Source organism: Lithobates pipiens, unplaced genomic scaffold, assembly GCF_037356315.1.
Source record: "Lithobates pipiens isolate NorthernLeopardFrog02 unplaced genomic scaffold, aLitPip1_a1.2 Scaffold_19, whole genome shotgun sequence".
Lineage (NCBI taxonomy): Eukaryota > Metazoa > Chordata > Amphibia > Anura > Ranidae > Lithobates > Lithobates pipiens.
This window is the reverse complement of record NW_027507764.1, coordinates 256,937,302-256,959,168: the sequence shown is the minus strand read 5'-3', so window position 1 is coordinate 256,959,168 and position 21,867 is coordinate 256,937,302. Positions and strand designations below refer to the sequence as shown.

At 41.4% G+C, this 21,867-nt stretch overlaps 1 protein-coding gene across 4 annotated transcripts in view; it reads right to left on the bottom strand.

The window, feature by feature from the left end:
- Positions 1-3,081: 3,081 nt before the first annotated feature.
- Positions 3,082-21,867, bottom strand: part of LOC143996700 (receptor-interacting serine/threonine-protein kinase 3-like) — a 51,812-nt gene continuing 33,026 nt past the window's right edge. For all 4 annotated transcript variants that reach the window (XM_077491925.1, XM_077491926.1, XM_077491929.1 and 1 more), the window contains 8 exons: positions 18,635-18,793; positions 13,729-13,835; positions 10,829-10,880; positions 8,206-8,285; positions 7,812-7,866; positions 6,936-7,015; positions 5,730-5,784; positions 3,082-5,634 (listed from right to left, as the gene is read on the bottom strand). In XM_077491925.1, the coding sequence (XP_077348051.1) occupies positions 5,411-5,634; positions 5,730-5,784; positions 6,936-7,015; positions 7,812-7,866; positions 8,206-8,285; positions 10,829-10,880; positions 13,729-13,835; positions 18,635-18,793 (812 nt within the window). In that variant the 3' untranslated portion in view covers positions 3,082-5,410. The remainder of the gene's footprint in view (positions 5,635-5,729; positions 5,785-6,935; positions 7,016-7,811; positions 7,867-8,205; positions 8,286-10,828; positions 10,881-13,728; positions 13,836-18,634; positions 18,794-21,867) is intronic.

The window sequence follows — 21,867 nt, the reverse complement described above, 5'->3', positions numbered from 1 at the left end:
GTGTAAATATATGTTAATATGTGTAAAAATAATCACTAACAAAAAAATGTTTTTAAATTGTTTATCGTTTATTAAATGGACGTGAAAAAAAAAAAGCAGGAAAATAATAATTAAAATGGAGGAGAATAGGGAGTTAATTAAGGATGATTAGAATAAATTAAGGGTTAATAAGGAGTTAAACAGAGGAACATTTGTTCATCCCTTTGATCTGCAGATGAAGAAACAGAAAGATACAAAAAAAAAAACGGTTTCTTTTTATTTTAGTGTGGCTGAACAATTTTGTTAATAAACACTGTTTTTTTTTTTTGACAGCTCCACAATTACGACTTTAACATTTCAGCTGTCATCAGGGGAGAAAACCGAGCCTGAAAATATCAGTTTCAGGTATCAGTGCATTTGCGTGAGTACCGATACTTGTGCAAATACTTGGTATTGGCACAGAAACGGATACTAGTATCGGTGCAACCTTAACTTTGACACAGTTGGCCAACTTAAACATGTATTGCAATGTATGTGACCTAAAAGTCCCTGTTTTAATGCAGAATTTGCAATAAAAAGTGTATAGCAGTATGCTGAGGGTTCATTCAGAATTTTTTGTAAGGTATACTCGTTCGCATCCTGTTCAGCTCTCAGTAACTCCTAAGCAGCTGGACAAATTCTTATTCCCTAGGATAATAAAAAAAAAAAAAAAAAAAAAAACAAAGTGATAAGTCACGTTCTTTTTTTTTTTTTTTTTTTTAATTAAAAGGAGATTTATATTTACCTGTTCTCTGCAATGGTATTGCACAGTGTGGTCCCTTACCTTCTGTTCTGGAGTCCCCTGCCAGTGCTCTCCACTCCACCTCTTCTCCGAATGCCCCCATAGCAAGCTGTGTGTTATGGGGACATTCCCAAGCTGGGCTCTGTGCATTCAGACACACACACACACACACACACACTGCAGCTCAGGCCTGCTCCCTCCTCACAGAATTTGACTGACAGCAGCAAGAGCCAATGGCTCTCAGTAAAGCCTGTGAATGCAGGAAGAGAGGAGACCGGGGCTTCTGGCATCTCCGGATTAAGGTCTGGTTCACATCTATGCATTTCTTTGTGCATTTTCAGTTTTGCAGAAGCACACTACAGTCCATTTAACATGGTTTCCTATGGCTTTAGTTCACATCTGTGCATTTTATAGAAAGGGCCAGGGACTTTTTTCTGGTTTTTGGTTCCATAGACTATAATAGATCAAAAATGCACCTAGAATATGAAAACTGCAACCTGCATAGGTGTGAAACAGGCCTAAGAGTGGTGTCAAGGATGTGTTTAGGAGCAGGAGGGAAGAAGAGCTATGGGAACGTTTTTACCTTAACACTTTCACTGCCAGAGCTGTGTTTGCACACATTTAAAATACTGTCCACCCCTTCACATTCCTTTGATCATCAGGCCAGGTAAAAGCTTTCAGTGACCCATAGTTTAGAGACCTCTGTTCTAACTAAATGTTACTGAGTGGTGGGTGGTGTGTTACATATATTATATGGGACAACTGCTTGGGTGATGGTCAGAGAATATGGTAGCTCATAAGCAGTTTTCAGCATCAGAAGATTGGCACAGTAGTCTGTTAAAGAACCTACCCTAGGCCCCTACACAAAATTATTTTACTCTTAGTGTTTCCATAAACACCTTTGTTCACCGGGATCTACAGAACTGAAGAATCTTCCCAACCTTTCTGTGCCAAACCAAACAAGTACATAGTTACTATATAAGTGATGAGACCTCCTAATTCCCTCAGGGTTCTCCCGTTTTCTGAACGAAAGTCCAGCACTAGCTCTGCACTTGTTGACTGCTCTTACAGACTGAAGATGGGGGGGGGGGGGGTTTGTGCCACTCTTCTGGGTCATTCAGTTGTGCACATATGTGTGTAGCAAAGTTACACTTGGTTCTTGTTGACACCAAATAGATACATGTATTGTAGTGCCAGCTCCTGAAGAGCACGCGCTGTGTGTTTTTCTCTATTTAAAGTTCCTAGAACCGCAGTTTGGTTTTGGGTTTCATTATACCAAATGATGGTTTCATTACCAGTCTAGCTTGATTGCACTGTGTTTTACTTGGCCACAGGTGGCACTGTCATCACTGGCAAGTGTGAGAACGCAGTTCAGCTGGGCGCATTGGGTGCCACTTTTTCTCTGAACTAGCCCAGTGGGAGTGTCATCTGGCTGTGCATTCTGGGAGAGGGTACTTAAGGTACCGACCTCACGTGCTTTGGGGTTCCGGTCTAGATGATCTTTCTGTCTGTTTGGTCCTGGTCCTCCTGACCAGCCCTCATGGCCTGGGGTGCGGATCCATCCAATTCCGAGTCTCGGGGCTGGCTAGCCCGAGGCAAAGTAACTGGAGGGAGGATTCGGAGGTGGTCCGGTGCCGTCTCATCTGTAGAGAGGCCCAGCAACTGAGGAAGCAACCAAGGGAGGACTCTTCGGGGCAAGGCCACGCTGAAGGCTGGCTTCTCAGAAAGAGCCTGGAGGCTTAGTTGAAAGACCCCAAGTGAATCTACACTCATACGGTATAGCCAGACCGGCTGCAAGATACTGGTACCGTATGAGGGCTCTCTAAATTTACTTACATCTTTCAGTTAATACAAGTGTTCTACAACGAGTCTGTGGCAGAGACTTTATTCAAACGTTCTATATGCAAGTCTGTGGCAGAGGCTTCGCTTTATCTGAACACTCTATCGGCTGCTAGGCTTAGTCAGAGTAGGTCTATCCGGTAGCTGTGAGAATCCAGTTGTGAGTGGCTAGTCTCTGGATTCCTATAGTGAGAGACTTTCTAATTTGAAGAGTTCCAAGAGTACCTGAATTTTATACCTGAACCCTCTAACCCTCATTGTGAGACTGCGTTTTGTCTACTCTTTTTATTCAAATAAAATCCCAAAAGTGGATCCAGTGTCAGTTTATACAATTCTTTGGGCCATCTACCTCGGGAAACCCCTAGACATACTCGAGGTCAAGAAGTTAACGGTAAGCCCAACATAATCAGCCGCTCCTTTGGGGGTCAGTGCTACAATATAAATGGAAAGAAGTAGAGGCAATCACAGTTCTTGAGCAGGTGTATGTGTCCAAGCAAGTGGAGTTTATTTTGTCCAACATTTCGATGAATTGTTGACTATCCTTGTCAACACCTTAGCATGTCACTTTGCTGCAGCGCACAACAACAACACCTTGGCATAGACAGACTGCAATCAGTCAAACTGAGATATCTAGAACGATTGTGGGGGGGGGGGGGGGGGGATATGACTAATAATAAAACTTTTACAATACTTGTTCTGCTCATCCCTTTGATCTGCAGATGAAGAAACAGAAAGAACATAAAAGAAACTCCTGCCAGTGAACTTTGGGTAAATACTGTTGTTCATCCCGTTATTGAAAAAAATCACTGCCTAGCAGCAGGCCCTATGGGATGGACTTTGATTATATCTCACAGTTGCAAAAAGAGGAAAAAAAATAGTAAAATATCTCTTATTAAAGAAAAGTACAAGTAAGAAATTACAAAATAATAAATTACCAACAGAGTAGATTTTTTAAGTCTGTACTATTTTTTAAGTACTGTAATAACCACTTTGCTAGGCAAGCATTTTTATTTGCCTGGCGTATATGTGAAATAGCAAAACATTGTGCAAACCAGTTCATTAGTTGCAGAGTGACAGTTGGCTTTACAGATGTTCTCATTCCAGCTAGTGCAGTCTGCCCCTTTCTGCAAACTGTTCCACAGTGACAGGTCCTCAGATGTTTTTTTCCCCAGAGGGCCAACCCTTATCCTCCATCAATATGTGGAAGGTAATGTCTCCCTGCGTAACCTGTTCCCTCCATATGGGTTGGAAGGTTACGTGGTAAACACGTGATAATGATAACATTTCCTTTCCCTGTATCTGAAGGTAACGAATCTTTATGCGTGAAACATATTGAGAAAAAAGAATCCTGCTGGTGTCCACAAAAAGAAACTTATGGACTACTTGAGATATATTAAAGCACAGGAAGGGGAAGTCCTATCAGTAAGGAATTGTCATTTTAACATATTGTACATGCTACATCCCTGGTTAGGGGGACAGGACAAAATGGGGTTTGTTTACTAAAGACAAGACTATGCACTTTGCAAAGTGCAATTGCTTCAGGGCTTAGTAAATGAGCAAGCAGAAGCTCCGTTGACTTCAATCATGCAATCACATGTAAGCAAACATGCTGTTTGTTTTTATTTTCCTTGCACATGATTGGGTATTCTTTGCAACGTAAACCTTTACCTCATTTACTGAGCTCTGGAGCAACTATATTTTGCAAAGTGCACAGCCTATTTGCCTTTAGGATATCAACCCCAATGTGTCTTTGTACATTTAATAGATATTGTGAATAAATCATTATATTTTAGCCATTTGAGTCTGGAAATATTTGTGTAGCACTTTAAAATCCCCATTAGTATGCATTGATAAAATTATTTAGGTCAGAATGATCCAATTCATGTATTTATTTAAAAAAAAAAAAAAAAGTAAAAACAAACACTGAAAAGACTTCAGATTACCTTTAAACAGTAGGTTAGCTTAGGCCTAGAAGGAGAGGTATACCCCTAAAAGCTTGCCCTGTTAGTGCAAATAAAAAAAAAGTACAGTACTCAACCTTATTAAGGTTAAATAAAGAAGGCCTGGTTCCTTTAAAGATTACTAAACCTTGAGCTTAAAGAGAATAGGTCAAACTGGTTCTCCCAGAAGCTCACCTCCCAGATGCTTGCCTCATGGTTCCTAATCCTGTGTAAGCTTTGTGTTAGACAGTCTTGGAATCTACCCAGGGTTGGTGATCTGGTTCCCCCCTCATGTTAACAGTGTTTCAGGTAAATGATTGGCAGCTCAGGCCTAAACACTTCATGCTTGGAGGTATGAAGACTATCATAGGCTCCTCCATATCCAAAAGCACCAGGTATTTAAAATGGCTCCAACACAAGAACAGGGTTGTGGGGGGGTACATCAAGGATGGGTTTAAGAGGTGAGGTGGGTGAGCTTTTTATAAGAACCTGTTACTTTGCCTTGAATGGATAAAGTTACAGATTAACGTTAACATCCACTCAAGTCCAAGATATACAAGTCGTGCACCATATTGTAGTGAATATTTCTGTTAAGCCATGGTCGTTGATAGATTTAAGACTTTGTCAGCAATGTCATTCGAAGTAGGAGTGGCCACGCCCCTAAAATTGACATTTCTGGACTTGGCACTTAAAAACAGAAGTTCATAAAAAGTACTTTTTCCCCATGGAGAAATCTGTAGGTTTTCTAACCTTAGTAATAGTTCTTTGCAGATTTTTTTTTTCTGGTCTTAGCAAAACTGTAGGTCATGTCATTTTCCATTGAACTACTTTGGCCATTTAGCAAACGTCCTTCTGTAATATTTAATATAGATCATGAATAAAAGATGCTTTTTAACAATGGTAAAATCGGTGGAGGTTCTTCTCTCAGTTTTTCTCGAAATATTTTTGCTGCATAGTCATAGTCCTTCAGGTGCTTAGAGGAACTTATCTTTTGCTGATTTTCTTTTGAAAGGAGTTCATTGGTCAACATGCCGGTGATCTTTTTGTAGCCACCAGGACTCGTAAGAGCGCCAGCAAGCTTATTCATAACGCCTCCTGAGGGGAAGACAAGTCAATATTAGCAGCCCGGTAGCACATACTTTTGCTGATGTTTACTACCTTCACATTTCTGTGCATAAGAGTTTACAAACCTGTATTGGAGATATCTTTTTTATTCTTATTGGTTTTTCCAACAGTCTCATGAGCCTACAAAGCAAAATAAAGCCAACGTAAACATTCAGTACATTTATGTGCTTCATTTTTAGCAAAATAAATATCAGAATGTAGTTACCCCAATTTATTTTTAGTATTCATTGGGTATTGCTGGTGTCCTAAGAGACTCATGGTATCCTTGGCCATCTTGATTGTTGTGGCACTTAAAGCATACCATGATAAAAAGTGGTGGAGACAGTATTTTTTGCCCCCCATCCCATCTCTTCCCAGTCCCCTTTTCATTCCTTTTCGCTGCCTTCCTTTTCTTAAGCCTCACTGGACCCCCCCCCCCCCCCCCCCCCTAGCACTATGGCTTTTTTCTGACAAGGGTCCCAAGCCCAAGATAAAAATGATACCCAGACCTTAGAAGAATATCATGTAAATCTGAAGTTTTGGAATGCTTGACATTGGTCTTTGGGTCAGATCTGGGTCTTTTTTTAAAACAAATAAAAATGCTTTTTATTACACAACTGTAATTTTATTACACATGATGATGTGGCTGAAAAAATAAATAAATAAAAATCACATGTATTATCATTGCTTATAATAATAATAAAAAAAAAAAAAAATATATACCATTTTCAAGAAGTGTATTGAATGGATATACAAGATACAAAGAATCTTAGTACCCAAGTTCAGAGTATACATTTTGGTTGTCAACAGAATAATGTGACATGATGGCATATCTAGTACAAAGGAGATCCAGGGCACTCATTAGAAGACCATGAGTATATGCTCCGGTCTAGCAACAGCCCTGCAATTTGGCTAACATATTACATTACTGTACTTCCTATGTGGCCATGTTTGCAAGTCAAAAAGGAACTAATAAAAAAGGCTGCCTTTTTGACTACAGAAAATGAGCCCAGTTGTATCTGGCTTATAATGACTATTGATATATCTTTTGTTATCCTAGCCAACAGTACCTGTACATGGAAGACATTATAAGTTCTTTATTGCACCATATCCTGCTAAAGTTCTCTAGCAATCCATAGATAGAAGCTGTGTAACTCAGTGTAAAAATCCACTTTACCTTCTGAAGTCTGATTCCAGAGGTGTAGATTGGGCCCTAACAAACTTCCTCTAACCTACTATAGCCTCCAAAAGACTAACCACTGGTGAGAATTTTCAGTGTGTTTTCATCTTACCGTAGGAGGCTTTCCACCTTTTTCAGCTGCTTTTCGGTCTAACGGTTTAGAATCTTGACTCATTCCTCCATTTTCTAAGGCTAAAACATGAATACATAAATAAATACATGATGCACTGAACTGTGCAGTCTGTTTGCAGGAAGGTAGGTATACATAGCTCCCAAATAATTCACTTTTGTAACTTTTTAAAGACATTTTCTTTTTTTAAAGGGTTAGACCGTCTACTAAGTTTTTTTTATTTCTATCTGTGTCCCAGCTGGAGACATGTAACCTTCTATTTGTCCTCCTGACCTCTGTCAGTCACTGAGGCAGAAACTGAGGGAAATACAAAATTTCTGAGTTGTCCCTACACAAAGATGTGAGAATAAATCTTCTAACGGGGACACTGGTTCTGGTGACAAATGAAGAAGGTAATTTTCCTAATTTTGTAGCAATTTCCTGTTTCACCTCCAGTGTAAGCATTTAAGGGAAATCTCCCCAATGACACGGCAGGCAGCAAAAATAACCACACATTTATATTTAACCTTTCCGTACTCCAAGCAAAAGGAAAAAGAATGTTTTGGTTAAACATACCTATAAGGCCATATATTAGTCACGTCAAAATAATCCCTCACAAAGCTGCTAGAGCTTGCAGAAGATTTTATGGAATTTGTATTGGTTCAGGTAGACCCTACACCCCAACGTGTCATGGCTGCTCAGGCCCTATCTGCTGTAGGGGAGCAGATAGTGGAAGTAGCGGTATTTTTGGGGGCTCCAGCAGTGCTGTCAAATGAATAAAATATATGCATTCTGGTTTACATTTTGCAGTCTAGATCTGTTCTTGATGTGACCCTTTCCTTATGATATTTACATTACTGTACATAAGAGTTTACAGACCTGTATTGGAGAGATCTTTTTTATTCTTATTGGTTTTTCCAACAGTCTCACGAGCCTACAAAGCAAAATGAAGCCAACATAAACATCACCATTACCACTACAGAAAATGAGCCCAGTTGTATCTGGCTTATAATGACTATTGATATCTCTTTTTTATCCTATCTAACAGTACCTGTACATGGAGGACATTATAAGTTCTTTATTGCACCTTATCCTGCTAAAGCTCTCTATCAATCCATAAATAGAAGCTGTGTAACTCAGTGTAAAAATCCACTTTACCTTCTGAAGTCTGATTCCAGAGGTGTAAATTGGGCCCTAACAACCTTCCTCTAACCTACTATAGCCTCCAAAAGACTAAGCACTGGTGAGAATTTTCAATGTGTTTTCATCTTACCGTAGGAGGCTTTCGACCTTTTCCAGCTGCTTTTCGGTCTAACGGTTTAGATTCTTGACTCATTCCTCCATTTTCTAGGGCTAAAACATGAATAAACATACATGATGTACTGAACTGCGCAATATGTTTCCAGGAAGGTACTGTAGGTATACATAGCTCCCAAATAATTCAATTTTGTAACTTTAAAGGCAATGTTTTTTTTTCGAATAGGGTAATGCCCCATACACGGTCAGATTTTCCTACGGAAAGTGTGCAATCGGATCATGTTGTCGGAAAATTATACCATTTGTGGGCTCCATCGTACTTTTTCCGTCGGAATTTCCGACGCACAAAGTTTGAGAGCAGGATCTAAAATTTTCTGACAACAAAATCCATTGCCTAAATTCCGATCGTGTGTAGACAATTCCGATGGACAAAGTGCCACGAATGCTCAGAATAAACTAAGAGACAAAAGCTATTGGCTACTGGCCCATTTATAGTCCCGATGTACGTGTTTGACGTCACCTCGTTCAGAACGATCGGATTTCCTGACAACTTTGTGCGACTGTATGTATGCAGCACAAGTTTCGGCCAAAATCCGTCAAAAAAAATCTGATGGATTTTGTGGTCAGAATGTCCGACTGTGTGTACGGGGCATTAGACTGTCTACTAAGTTTTTATTTCTATCTGTGTCCCAGCTTGAGACATGCACCCCTCTATTTGTCCTCCTGACCACTGTCATTGAGATAGAAAGTGAGGGGAAATCCATGTTAGAGTTGTCACTACAGAAAGAGGTGAGGACAAATCTTCCAATGGGGACACAGCAAAATTAAAAAGAACATTTTGGTTAAACATACCAATAAGGTGATGTATTATTAGTTATGTCAGAATAATCCCTCACAGAGCTGCTAGAGCTTGCAGAAGTTTTCATGGAATTTGCATTGGTAGACCCTACACCCAACCCTCCGTACATAGACATGTGTCATGGCTACTCAGGCCCTATGTGCTGTAAGAGAGCAGAAGAGGAAGTAGCGGTATTTTAGGGGGTTCCAGCACTGCTGTCAAATGAATAAAATAAATGCAATCTTACAACATTTTGCAGTCTAGATCTGTTGTTAATGTGACCCTTTCCTTAAACCAGCAGGAGCATAAACTAACTGTTCCCCCAAACTGATCCGAGCTTACACAAGGCTGTGGACCCCTTCCCTACTCATGTGACAGCACTGGGCCAATCATGAGGGACCAATGCTGTCAGATCCGAGAAGGGGCAGGTATTTCTCTCCTACAGTGCCGGGACAAGGTCATCTAGAGCCCAGGGTGAACATGCCAAATTGTGCCCCAACCCCCCCAAAGATGTATGAATATGTGTCAGCCAACCCCCGCCAAAAAAAACCCTAGCACTAATCTGCATACTACCCTTAAGCATAAATCCCCCCAAATTTCCTCTCCAAAGCACAAATCCTCTCCCCCCACTCCAATTCTCCCCCTCCTAGCACAACCTTCCCTCAAAAAAAAAAAAAAAAAAAAAAAAAAAAACACACACCACACGATCTTAGCACAAATCCCCCTCCCCCATATTACCCATTCTAGCACAAATACCCCTCCTAGCACATATCCTCTTCACCCATCCCCCATCCCAACACCCCCCCAAATAACCACTCTTAGCACATTTCTCCAAGTTTCCCATCCTAGAACAACTCCCCATTTTCCCACCCCAAACACAAATTCCCTTCCCCAATCTCCTCGTGGTGGCCCTACCCACATCCACACTCAATTACACCACAGTGCCCAGGGCAGCTGACCCTCCTGCCCACCCCTTGTCCCGGCCCTATCAGTTGAACGAGAATATGGTAAGTATATGCTAATACGGAGGGGGGGAGTTAAGGGGTGAGGAATCTTGGAGCTCGAAGATGTCAGCAGCTGGCTTCCAGGTATAGGCTACTGGCCACTTTCATTGGCTGGGCCAGTATAACATCACTCGCCCATGAGTGGGAATTCAGCCGGCTTCGGCATTGCCAAATTGCATAGGTGAGCTGCGCGTGCCGACAGGCAAGTAGGCAACTTTATTGCAGAAAAGACAAAGCATGTCTCTTCTGCATTAAAAACCCTGCCTGTTCACCCTTTTTTATTGTTTACATAAAGTTCCACTTTTAAGTGATCCTTATAGTTTTTTTCTCCAAGGGCAAAGAAAGGGTCATGCTAAATAAACAAAATAGTTTTAATTTTTAAATAAAAAATGTATTATATGTGTTAAAGCATTTGTTAACCCCAAAAAGAAAAAGGATCCTGCTTCTTTAAAGCATGCTATACAGCACTGTGCTTGTGCTGTGTCATTTGGCCCTCTCTATCACCTGAAATACCTGTCTGATTCTGCCAGTTTCAACCCTCCCCTCTGTAAACTGACCACGGTATATTATGGCTGCTGAGCCCTGACACTGGTCAGTTTACGTGTATCCGTCATCTGCTGTGTCTCCTGTCCTCCTCTGTGCTCTCTCCCCCCTCCCTCTCTGCCTGTCGGATCCTGTAACAGTGCCATTTTTTTTTTTATAAAACACACAGCCAGGAGCAGCTGTCATTAAGGAAGAAGGAGGATTGTGTAAAGTTGGCAAAGTGGGTTAACATCCACTTTAATCGTTTTACTTACCATTTAGATATTCCTCTGTAGCTCCACTAATATAGCCAGATGATTCAGCTTGCTGTAGAAAAAAGTATGTTTAAAAAAATAAAGTAATTTTAAATTCTAAAAAAAAAAATGTTGTTAATAATAATGACAAACTTAAAACTGAAAAATGTTAAGATGATGATCACACAAAAGCATAACAAACATCAAACCTTCTTTAAATGCTGAACCATACCGCTTTTTGCTGTTCATCAAATAAACAATTGCATCACTCAATCATTAAATTTCCCTTTTGTTTTTGACCACTTGCCTACCTGACATTTCTGTCATACAAGTAAAAATCATATTTTTTTGCTAGAGAATTACTTGGAGCCCCCAAACATTTAAGCAGAGGCCCTATAGAACAAAATGGTGGGTGTTGCAATTTTTTATGTCACTCTGTATTTGCTCAGCGGTCATTTTCGCAGTTAAAGCGGCACCAAGAATGTACAAGTTTCTCCATTGTCAGCTGACATCTTCAGCTGGGTCTTCTTCCAGGTTCGAATCTTTGGCCATCTTTTATTGGCCTGGCCTGGATAACTTAACTCCTGTGCATGTGTGGGAGTTCATTCCTCTTGCCAGGTGCGGAAATTGTACGGCGCCTGCCTCTTTGGAAATGTTTATTTTTTTAGTAAAGTATCGCTTTAATGTGGAACTAACTCAATTTTGTTCCAATGGTCCCCATCTGTTGCAAGCGTCTTCTTCCGTGTGCTGGTTTTTGGCCATCTTCATTGGCCGGTGCAGAATGATGTCACTCCTCCGCATATGCAGGGGCGAGTCATCCCAGCACACAAGGATTGGGTAGGTGCTGTAAGCTGAGCTGTGAGCAGGTAGGTACTGTATATTTTATGGTTGAAGAGACATTATATGCCTTTTCTGCAATAAAGAGCCTGCCTGCTTGCAGCATGTAACAGAGAACTTGTAATGCTTTAGCCACAGCATGCAAAATATATGTAGGCAGGTGCAGTCTACTTTCTCCACTGCAGGTGGCGCTTCCTGCAGCAGCACTGTTGTTGGAGAGGATGGCAAGAGGAGCATGGTTCCTCTATGGCAGAGGTGCCCAACTGCTGGCCCGTGGTGCCCTCTGATGTGGCCTGCCATCTCCTGCTATGGAATGCCGGGTCGGCAAGCCCAGATGGTGGGTTCCCAACATGCCATGCAGGTGTAGCTACACCTCTTCCCTTTGACCAACATTTGACTAGGAATATATTTTTATGGGTTTTTTTTTTCTCCTCAGATTTTTATCTTGATGTAATCATTTTTTTTTATGTGGTAATAATTGAACTTATGTACTTGAAACACTGTCCATATGTTTCTGTATACATTAATGTAATAATATTTATTGATTATACATTTTTTATGTATTTTCTAGTTCATTCATATACCGTAAATACTCCTGAAGAAGCTGAACAAGCGAAACATGTAGAGTGGTACATTATGGAATGATCAGTTTTATGGTTTCACCATTCTAGTGAAATTATGGCCTGTATTTGTTATGATAATATTATTGTTTTTATTGTTTGTAAATAAAATAAAAAATTTAGTTTGAGCATATTGCTTATGTGACTTTAATTAATTATATAGTTTAGCACCTTAAAAGTCCCGGGCTTTTGTTTTAAAACCCCAGTGTCCTTCCTTGCTTTGTTTACAGTTTCTGGGATGTGGTGCTTGCCAGTTTTTGGTAAAGGTGAACTAACCCTACACAATGCATTGTATGAATGGCCAGCAAAGTATGAAACAGGCAAAGTATAAAAGAGGGCTAATGGCGCTATTCGCTCCACTTTATAAATCACCACTAGCTTAGTAAATGTTCATTGACCTTAGTAAATAGGATGAAGCGGTATTAACTGCAATCAACCAATCATGCAGGATAAATGCTGTCTTTTAAAGCTGAATGTAACTTTCAATTTAAACCAGCTAAATAGGTTTTAATTTCATCAACATAAAAGACAGTCAAACTCTTCATTTTCTTTAGAAAGCAGCCACAGCTTGTGTAGCAAAAGCCTGTCTACTGGCTGCATTCTGTAAAGATGGGCCCTTGCTCTCTCTGTGGAATAAGTCGTTTTTTTGTAGAGGGCTGACACACTTCCTTCTGAGATGCCAATCAGTAAAGCTCACACTCCCTGCTCATTGGAGAGTGCTAGCTCTAAATCAGCAGAGGATGTGTTGGACTTCTGCAAAGAGACCACTGCTTCCCCACAGAGGGCAATGGTCCTTATTTATAGCACAGAATTTTTTTACTCAGGCTGTGGCTGTTAAAAAAAAAAAAAAAAAAGAAGAACTGTAATGCCGCGTACACACGATCAGAAATTCTGCCAGCAAAAGTCGGATGTGAGCTTTTGGTCAGAAATTCTGACCGCGTGTATGCTCCATCGGACTTTTGCTGGCAGAATTCCAACCAGCAAAAGATTGAGAGTAGGTTCTCTATTTTTCGGTCGGAAAAAGTTCCGATCAGAAATTCCAATCGTCTGTACAAAATTCCTACGCATGCTCAGAAACAATTCGACGCATGTTCGGAAGCAGTGAACTTAATTTTCTCGGCTCATCGTAGTGTTGTACGTCACCGTGTTCTTGATGGTCAAAAGTTCAGAGAACTTTTGCGTGATTGTGTGTATGCAAGCCAAGCTTGAGCGGAATTCCGTTGGAAAAACTATCCAATTTTTTTTCCGATGGAAAATCTGCTCGTGTGTCCGGGGCATTAGAATTTGTGCAACTTTTGTTTTGATGCTCCTAAAATGTATTTAGCTGATTTAAACTGAAAGTCCATTTAGGCTTTATTTCCTCTTGAACATGCCTTTGCTCCTCTTGTAAGTTAACCCCAGTGAACTACACTGTAGCTATGTAATACACATGACATGCAGCCAGTGTGACACAATATGGAGTACCTGAGCTGAAGAACCCATATTTGTTAGATGATCTTCAACACTTCGAACAGCACTTCTCATCTCCTTCTGATAAGCATCATACATCACTGATGTACATTCACTGCAGTCTTAAAAAAGGAACCAATATAAATCAATCTCCATGGCACTGTAAAGAACATGCTAGAAGACTTATAAAAGTACATTATTTTACCCAAACAAAGACAAAACTCCCAGGATCCCATGGACCCAAGGCATGTCTCGGGATTGTTCCACCGACATTAACACTGGGGCATGCCTACTACTGTCACCAATGCTGAGGCATTCTTCTTACCACTGGCCACCAAGGATGGGGCTTTGTTCCTTTCACTGACACCAACGCTGCAGCATTCTTCCTCCTTCTGACCACCAACACTTGGGCATTCTACCTCCAATTTACCAACCAAGGATTTGGTATTCTACCTCCAACTGACAATCGGTGCCGGGGCATTCTTCTTACCACTGGCCACAAAGGATGGGGCTTTGTTCCTCTCACTCACACCAACGCTGGAGCATTCTTCCTCCTTCTGACCACCAAAGCTGGAGCATTCTTTCTCCTTCTGACCATCAACACTTGGGCATTTTACCTCCAATTTACCAACCAAGGATTTGGTATTCTACCTCCAACTGACAACCAGTGCTGGAGCATTCTTGCTCCCACTGACTACTGATGATGGAGTAGTCTTCCTCCCTTTTGACACCAATTATGGAGCATTTTTCCTCCCTTTAACACCACACCTAGGGCATTCTTCCTCCCACTGGCCACCAATGTTGCAGCTTTCTTCCTCCTACTACTGATAACAAAGCTGGGGCATGCTTCTTCCCACTGATGTCAATGTTGGAGCATGCTTCCACACACTGACACCCAACACATGAGCATTCTTCTTTCCACTGACTACCTAGGATGCAGCATTTTCTCCTACCACTGGCCAGGCACAGGCAACATGGGTCCATGAAATAAAGTGACGATAAGGTGCTATAATCCAATGGGATAAGGTGATTTTCCAGAGCTGCCATGTTGTGCATCAAGGCAGTCGCACCACTGCAATTAAAATCATGAAGAGAGATAATCCGCAAATCCTTGCATGCTCTCAAAAATATTTAAACCGTACTGATTCTCCATAAAAGACACAACCAGGTCCACAAGGCTAAAATGCGTTAACATCTGCTGTCTGGATATTGTGTCTTATGGGGAATCAATAAATTTTAAAGATTTTTAAGAGCAAGCAAGGAGTTGCAGATTAACTCTCTCCATAGGTAACATGGGTGCTGGATCCATTTTTGCATTCAACACCCATATATAGTGTATGCCCTAATTTAAAGCTGTTAACTCTTCCATTGGCATCCCCTATATTTCTCTCAATACCGTTCTTTTTTAAACAACAACCACAAAAAAAAAGGTTAATATATACAAGGCATATAAGTCTTACCTTTGGGTCATTTTAAATAAAATGTGCACAGCACACATATAGAAATGTTCAGTATAGCAGCACAGGCACTTCATAGTGGACCAAAAGGAGATTGTAGCATACGTATATTATCAGTTTTATATTGACCACTTAAGGCCCGGAAGCTTTTACCCCATTAATGACCAGGCCATTTTTTGTGATACCACACTGCATCGCTTTAACTGACAGTTGTGCTCTCGTGCGACGCTGTACCCAAACAAAATTGATGTCCTTTTTTCCCTACAAATAGAGCTTTTTTTGGTGGCATTTGATCACCTTTGCAGATTTTATTTTTTTGCGCTATAAAACAATAACAATATTGCGACGATTTTTGGGGAAAAAAAAAAACAACAATATGTTTTACTTTCTGCTTTAATACATATACAAAAAAATATATATAAAAAACAAATTTATTCATCAGTTTAAAGTGAAGTTCCGCCAGAATTTTTTTTTTAAAAGTCAGCAGTTACAAGTACTGCAGCTGCTGATTTTTAATATTAGGACACTTACCTGCCCAGAGAGCCCGCGATGTCCTCACCCGAAGCCAATCCGTCTCTCGTCTCACAGGTGCAGGCGCTGGCATCTTTGGTAAGGGAATTTAGGAAGTGAGCTTCAGAGCCTGGTTCCTTACTGCACATGCACAATCTCACTAGTCCCTGCTGTCTTCTGGGACCTGTGTGTCTCCCAGAAGACAGTGGGGGGGACAGAGGAGGGGCCGGACATGGCGTAGAATTGCCGCGGATACTGCAGCATTTTATGTCCAGAAGTGGGAGCAAATACCTGGATTATACAGTTATCTGGGTGGGAGGAATCCAAAACGCGGAAGTTCTATTTTTTGGGTGGAACTCCGCTTTAAGCCAATATGTATTCTGAGATATATATATATATATATATATATATATATATATATATATATATATATATATATATATATATATATATATATATATATATATATATATATATATATATATATATATATAATATATAAATATATATATAAAAAAAAATATATATATATATATATATATATATATATATATATATATATATATATATATATATATATATATATATATATATAATTATAAAAAAAAATAAAAAAAAATGCAATAAGCGTACATTGATTGGTTTTTGCAAAAAGGTATAGCGTCTACAAATTGGGGGATATTTTTATGGTATTTTTTTACATTTTTTTTAAGTTTTTCCTAGTAATTAGCGATGATCAGCAATTTTTTGTGGGACTGCAATATTGCAGCGGACAGATCGGACACTTATGACACTTTTTTGGGACCAGTGACTGCTATAAAAATGCAATGATTTCTGTATAAATGGCACTGGCAGGGAAGGGGTCAACACTAGGGGGCAATCAAGGGGTTAATTGTGTTCCCCGGGAGGTGTCTCTAACTGTATGGGCTGCCTGGACTGCTGTTCCTGAGCACTAGGAACAGCAGATCTCTCTCTACTCCCCTGTCAGAACAGGGATCTGTTTGTTTACATTGACAGATCTCCTCCATTCTGGGTCTCTTCCCCACGAACGTGGGTGGCTGGCGGAGATCGAGGTCGGCGTCTGTAAAAGCTACTGCACAGACCGACGTACCGGTACTTCGATTCGCATAGGGGAGCCAACTTTCCGCAGTATATCTGCGGTGGCTGGTCAGGAAGTGGTTAAAATATATCACGAAACAAGTTGTATGGGACTACCACATTCACAAGTATATGGACTTTTACTGTTTATTTGTTTAGGATTCATTGATAGTTTTTTTTTTTTCTTTTTTTTCTGATTTGATGATTGTTGAAAACACATCCAACATCAATTCACAGACAGTGGTAATTACTGACAGATAAGCTACTGGTGAGTATTCATTTATTTTCTAAGTTTTATATTAATAAAATGGCATATCTTGTAGAAACCGATGTTTACCATATAAACAGAATTCAATTCAAATTTACCAAACACTTTTTAAAGGGGTAAATGGGTCTGCAAATAATGTATCAGGTGAAGGATTCTTCAGCAAATGTTCTAGGTGTATCTGACATTCATTCTTTTAGAACAGACCATCTAACAGCTGAAATAAAGCCAGCCATAGACGGTTATGCCGAGTACACGCGATCGGAATTTCGGCCAGCAAAAGACAGATGAGAGCTTTTCATCGGAAAATGCGACAGTGTGTATGCTCCATCGGAATTTAGCTGGCCGAATTCCCGCCAGCAAAAATTTGAGAGCATGTTCTCAATTTTTCTGACGGATTCTGATCGTTTGTATGCAAGTCTGAAGTGGAAAAAAAACCTCACGCATGCTCAGATTCAACTACAAGATGTATGCTATTGGCGACTGGGTATTGAACTTCCTTTTTCTAGTCCCGTCGTATGTGTTGTACGTCACCGCGTTCTTGGCGGTCAGAATTTGGTGTGACCGTGTGTATGCAAAACAGCTTGAGCGAAATCCTGTTGGAATTCCGTCAGGAAAGTCATCAAAGATTTTCTGACCAAAATTATGATCATGTGTACGCGGCATTAGAATCCGCTGGTTCAGCAGGGGCCGGCCGAGATTTGAACCATCTATGGGCAGGCTGCATGTAACAAAGCTGATCCATCGTTCGACTTTGGTACAACCAGCATGTTTTGATTTTCGGTATGCATATATTGAAAGTAGCTATAGACGCTGGCAATAATCACTTTGTCCTCCCCGCCACATACACCCCCAACCCCCCCCACCCCTTGCCAGGGGAACACAATAATAGTTTAGTGGGAGGGATTCCTACATCAACACTGGCTGTGTTTATAGCTCCCAACTGCCCCTGATTTCGAGGGACTGTCCCTCATTCAGGAACAAAGTCACTCTTTCCTCCTCATTTGTCCCTCATTTTGGTCTGATCTATATAATTGTATATAAAATGCATTTTTTATCTATCAAAAAGTGTTAGTGCTAAAGCTTTCATCCAATTTCTAAGCTGCTGCATTTGTAAATTCCAAAAGCCAATATAAAGGAATAGTAGTGAGAAAAAAGCACTTGCGGGTTTAACCGATAATTTTTTTTGTACAATTCTCCTAGTATGGTAGGTTGTGTGTCCTTTGCCTGCATACTTTTTCTAATAGGTGTCCCTCAGTCCCATCTCAGAAAGTTGGGAGGTATGACTGTGTTGATGGGGGAATCAAGCAATTCTCTTTCCTGCAACCCATGGTGCCTCTCCCACCTTGGGACGGGGGGGGTTACATTTTGTCCACATTCCCGCTACCTTCCAATGTCATCACACTTATGTTGGTGGGGTTTTCGGCCTCTATCAGTGCTACTGTGTACTCTATTTTCACTCCTAGTATTGCAATCATTGTCAGATAAAAATCACAAGATACAATAAAATTGCATGATAACTGATATTTATTAATGTCTGACATTAATGCACTGCATGCACTTCTAGACATTAGGTTGTCATTACACTTACCATGGAAGCTGGGTCTGTTCTCTGCATTGGGATCCCAGCATCTGATCATTAAATCTTTGGCTTCAGGTACCATTCTAACATCACGGTACCGGTCTAGGACACTCACCGCGGGCCTCTGACCCTTAGTTACACAGCGCATGATTATTGCTGAAGGAATACCTAAGATACAGAAGAAAGAAAGCCTAAAAAAAAGAGAACTAAATGCAGCAACCACATCCAAAAACTGGTAAACTGCAATACAATACCTGTAGAGGTTTGCTTTTGGCTTTAATACCGCAATACATGTTGCATGCAACCCTGAAACTGTCTTAGGCTCAGTGGCGGATTGTCCATAGAGGGAGCAGGGGTGCTGCTTTCGTAATCCATGCGCCCCGTCCCTAATCTACATGCAGGTTGAGGAAGGCAGTAACAGGAACCCAGAGAGAGGGGGTGCCCAAGGAGGACAAGAAACTGGCAGTCCTCTTCCCCCAGTTGCAGCATACTGCCAGGTTGATTCTGTTGGGGCTATAGCTATTGGGGTTATAGCCCTGAATCTGGGGCCCATAGCCCCGAGTCTCTTCCTGCAGGGTCCCTGCCTAACCAGCGGGATGCGGCTGCTGCGGCAGGTGGGCTGGCTGCAAGAGAAAGGCGGAGGAGAGGAGAGAAGCGAGCGGGCAGATGAGCAGAGATGACATCTCTCTCCACCTGCTCCACATCAGCGCTCTTCACAGCCAGGCCTCTTCAATTTGGTAGCAAGGTGTGGTGAGCACCAGAGAGATTACATTATCTCTAACTGCCCGCCACACATCAGCGCTCTTCCACCCTCACAGCACAGTAGAGTGCAGGTCACGTGCTTCCTGTCATCGTGGAGCTCCACTTTGCAGCCAGACCCCCTTGCTTCAATGTCGGAGGTGTGGCAGGGAGCAGCGAGATGACATCTCTCACTGCCCGCCCCACATCACCGCTCTCCTGCTCTCACTAAATAAACCAGTGCTGTCAGCCTGCCACAAATGCAGCGTCAATGCACATTTGGTGGCACTGGCTGGCATGGCAAGTGACAATCCACATGAGTTGGCAAGTGACAACCCACATCTGGTTGCCGATGACGTGGTAAGTGACAATCTGCAAATGGTGGCAAGAGATGTTACAATCTGCAAATGGCGGTAGGAGATATGGCAAGTGACAATCTGCAAATGGTGGCAGGTGATGTGGCAAGTGGCAATCTGCAAATGGTGGCAGGTGACGTGGCAAGTGACAATCCACATCTGCTGCCAGGTGAAAGTGTCAAGTGACAATCCACATCTAGCGGCAGGTGACAGTGGCAAGTAACACGCTGCATCTGGTGAAACGCTGCATCTGGTGGCAGGAGATATGGCAAGTGACACGCCCAGGGCTCCCACTGATTCTGCAGTATGGCGAGTTGAACCACTTCATAGATATTAGAATGTAACAATAGAAATAATGCACTTCAATCACCCTGATACCATATCAACCATTATGCCATGATGATTGAAGCGCCAACACCAGCCATCACTCCGTGAAAAAAATTGCTTACCACCGGTCTCCCGCCATGTAAAAAGGTTGATGACCGCTGCTATGGGCTCTAGCCCCAGATCTTTTGCAGACATAGCAACACCTGTGAGCTGGTGTATGACCGATAAGACTGCTTGAGATAAAGCTGCAAAACCCACAGGAAAGTTACAAGCTCACTGAAATTCTGGCAGAAATTCACCCCTAAGGAATATGAAGTGATTTTTTAGAAGCACTTCAACACCCAACATGAGTATTTCCATTGCATCCTTTGGTACCTGTTCACACTTGAGCATTGTGTCTCTCGAAGCTCAAAAACATAGGTACCTGAGCTTCTCTGAGGCAGAAATTTTTGGTCCCTACAAATTTCAATAGGAGCAACTGGTCAATGCTGGAAAACGCGCATAATGTGTGTGTTCCTTGCTATTAATTGCCTCTTTTTCTATTAGCCAGAATTTTTTCGGCTAAAACAGAAAATGCTCAAGCCTGAAAACACTTGAAACTGCATATACAAGCGTCAAAAAAGCTCCAAAAATAGCTAAAGAAGCTCAAGTGTGAACTTTAGTCGACCATATATGGATGGAAATTTAGCTGGTTCTGCAGGGACCGTCAATATTTCATATGTATGGCCACCCTGGCTGTATAGAAGTTGATCAATTGACTTCTGTACGACTTTTGTATGACCAGCATGTCTGTTCCCCCCCCCCCCCCCGAATGATCAGTGGCCCGTTACAACTCGCAACACTGATCATTGTGTTCTGATGGCAGGGAAGGCTTCTTGCTGTGAAAACACAATACCTCAGCGGGAATGTTTCCCCCATCCACCTCAAATGTGTGGATGGGGGAATCAGGTCATTCTTTTTCATTTAATCCACTGGTTGAAAGAAAAAAAAGAAGAAAAAAAATCTATGTATGGGCTGCCTTAAGCTGGCCATACTTGACTTGAATCTTGGCTGGTTCAGCAGGGACCAGCTGAGATTTGATCCATGTATGGGCAGGCTAGTTGTACCCAAGTTGATCCATCGATCGACTTGGGTACAACCAGCATTTCTGAATTTTAGATGCGATTATTGCCAGCAGCAGTACTCCCTACAATAATCACTGTGTTCTCCTGGCAGGGACGACTCTACTCGCCTCCTGCTGGGAGAACGTAATAGCTCTGCGGGAGGGATTCCGCCATCAACACTGGCTGTGTGAATGGGGAAAAAAAAAACGAGCGATTTTCTTTCCTGCAACCCATGGTTACAGGAAAGAAAATTGCATCATCTATGATTTAGAATGAAGACATGATATCACAGATGATATTGCTTTTCATTGGCTAAAATTTTTTTTTTTTTTTCGGAACTTGAAAACACATGAAAATGACATGCAATACACTTCAAAAAGGTGCAATCATGTGTGGTAAAACATGCAAAAAAAAAAAAATACAATCATATTAAAGTGTGATAACATTAAGGCTGCATTCACACTTCAGCGTTTTGAACCGTGGGAGGATTTGCCACGAATCTGCCCACGATTTAAGTGCCGATGTGTGAATGATAAATTGCTGGACTCGCATTTGAGGATGCCATTCATTTAAGTGAACCTCAAATCGCAGGTCTGCCGAGATTTTCACATGATAAATCATGCTGCAATCGCGGCAACATGCATTGTGGGCAGCATGTCGCCCAAAAGTAGCTCTTGAACTTTTTTTGGGCAACATGCTTCCCGTGATGTGTGTTGTC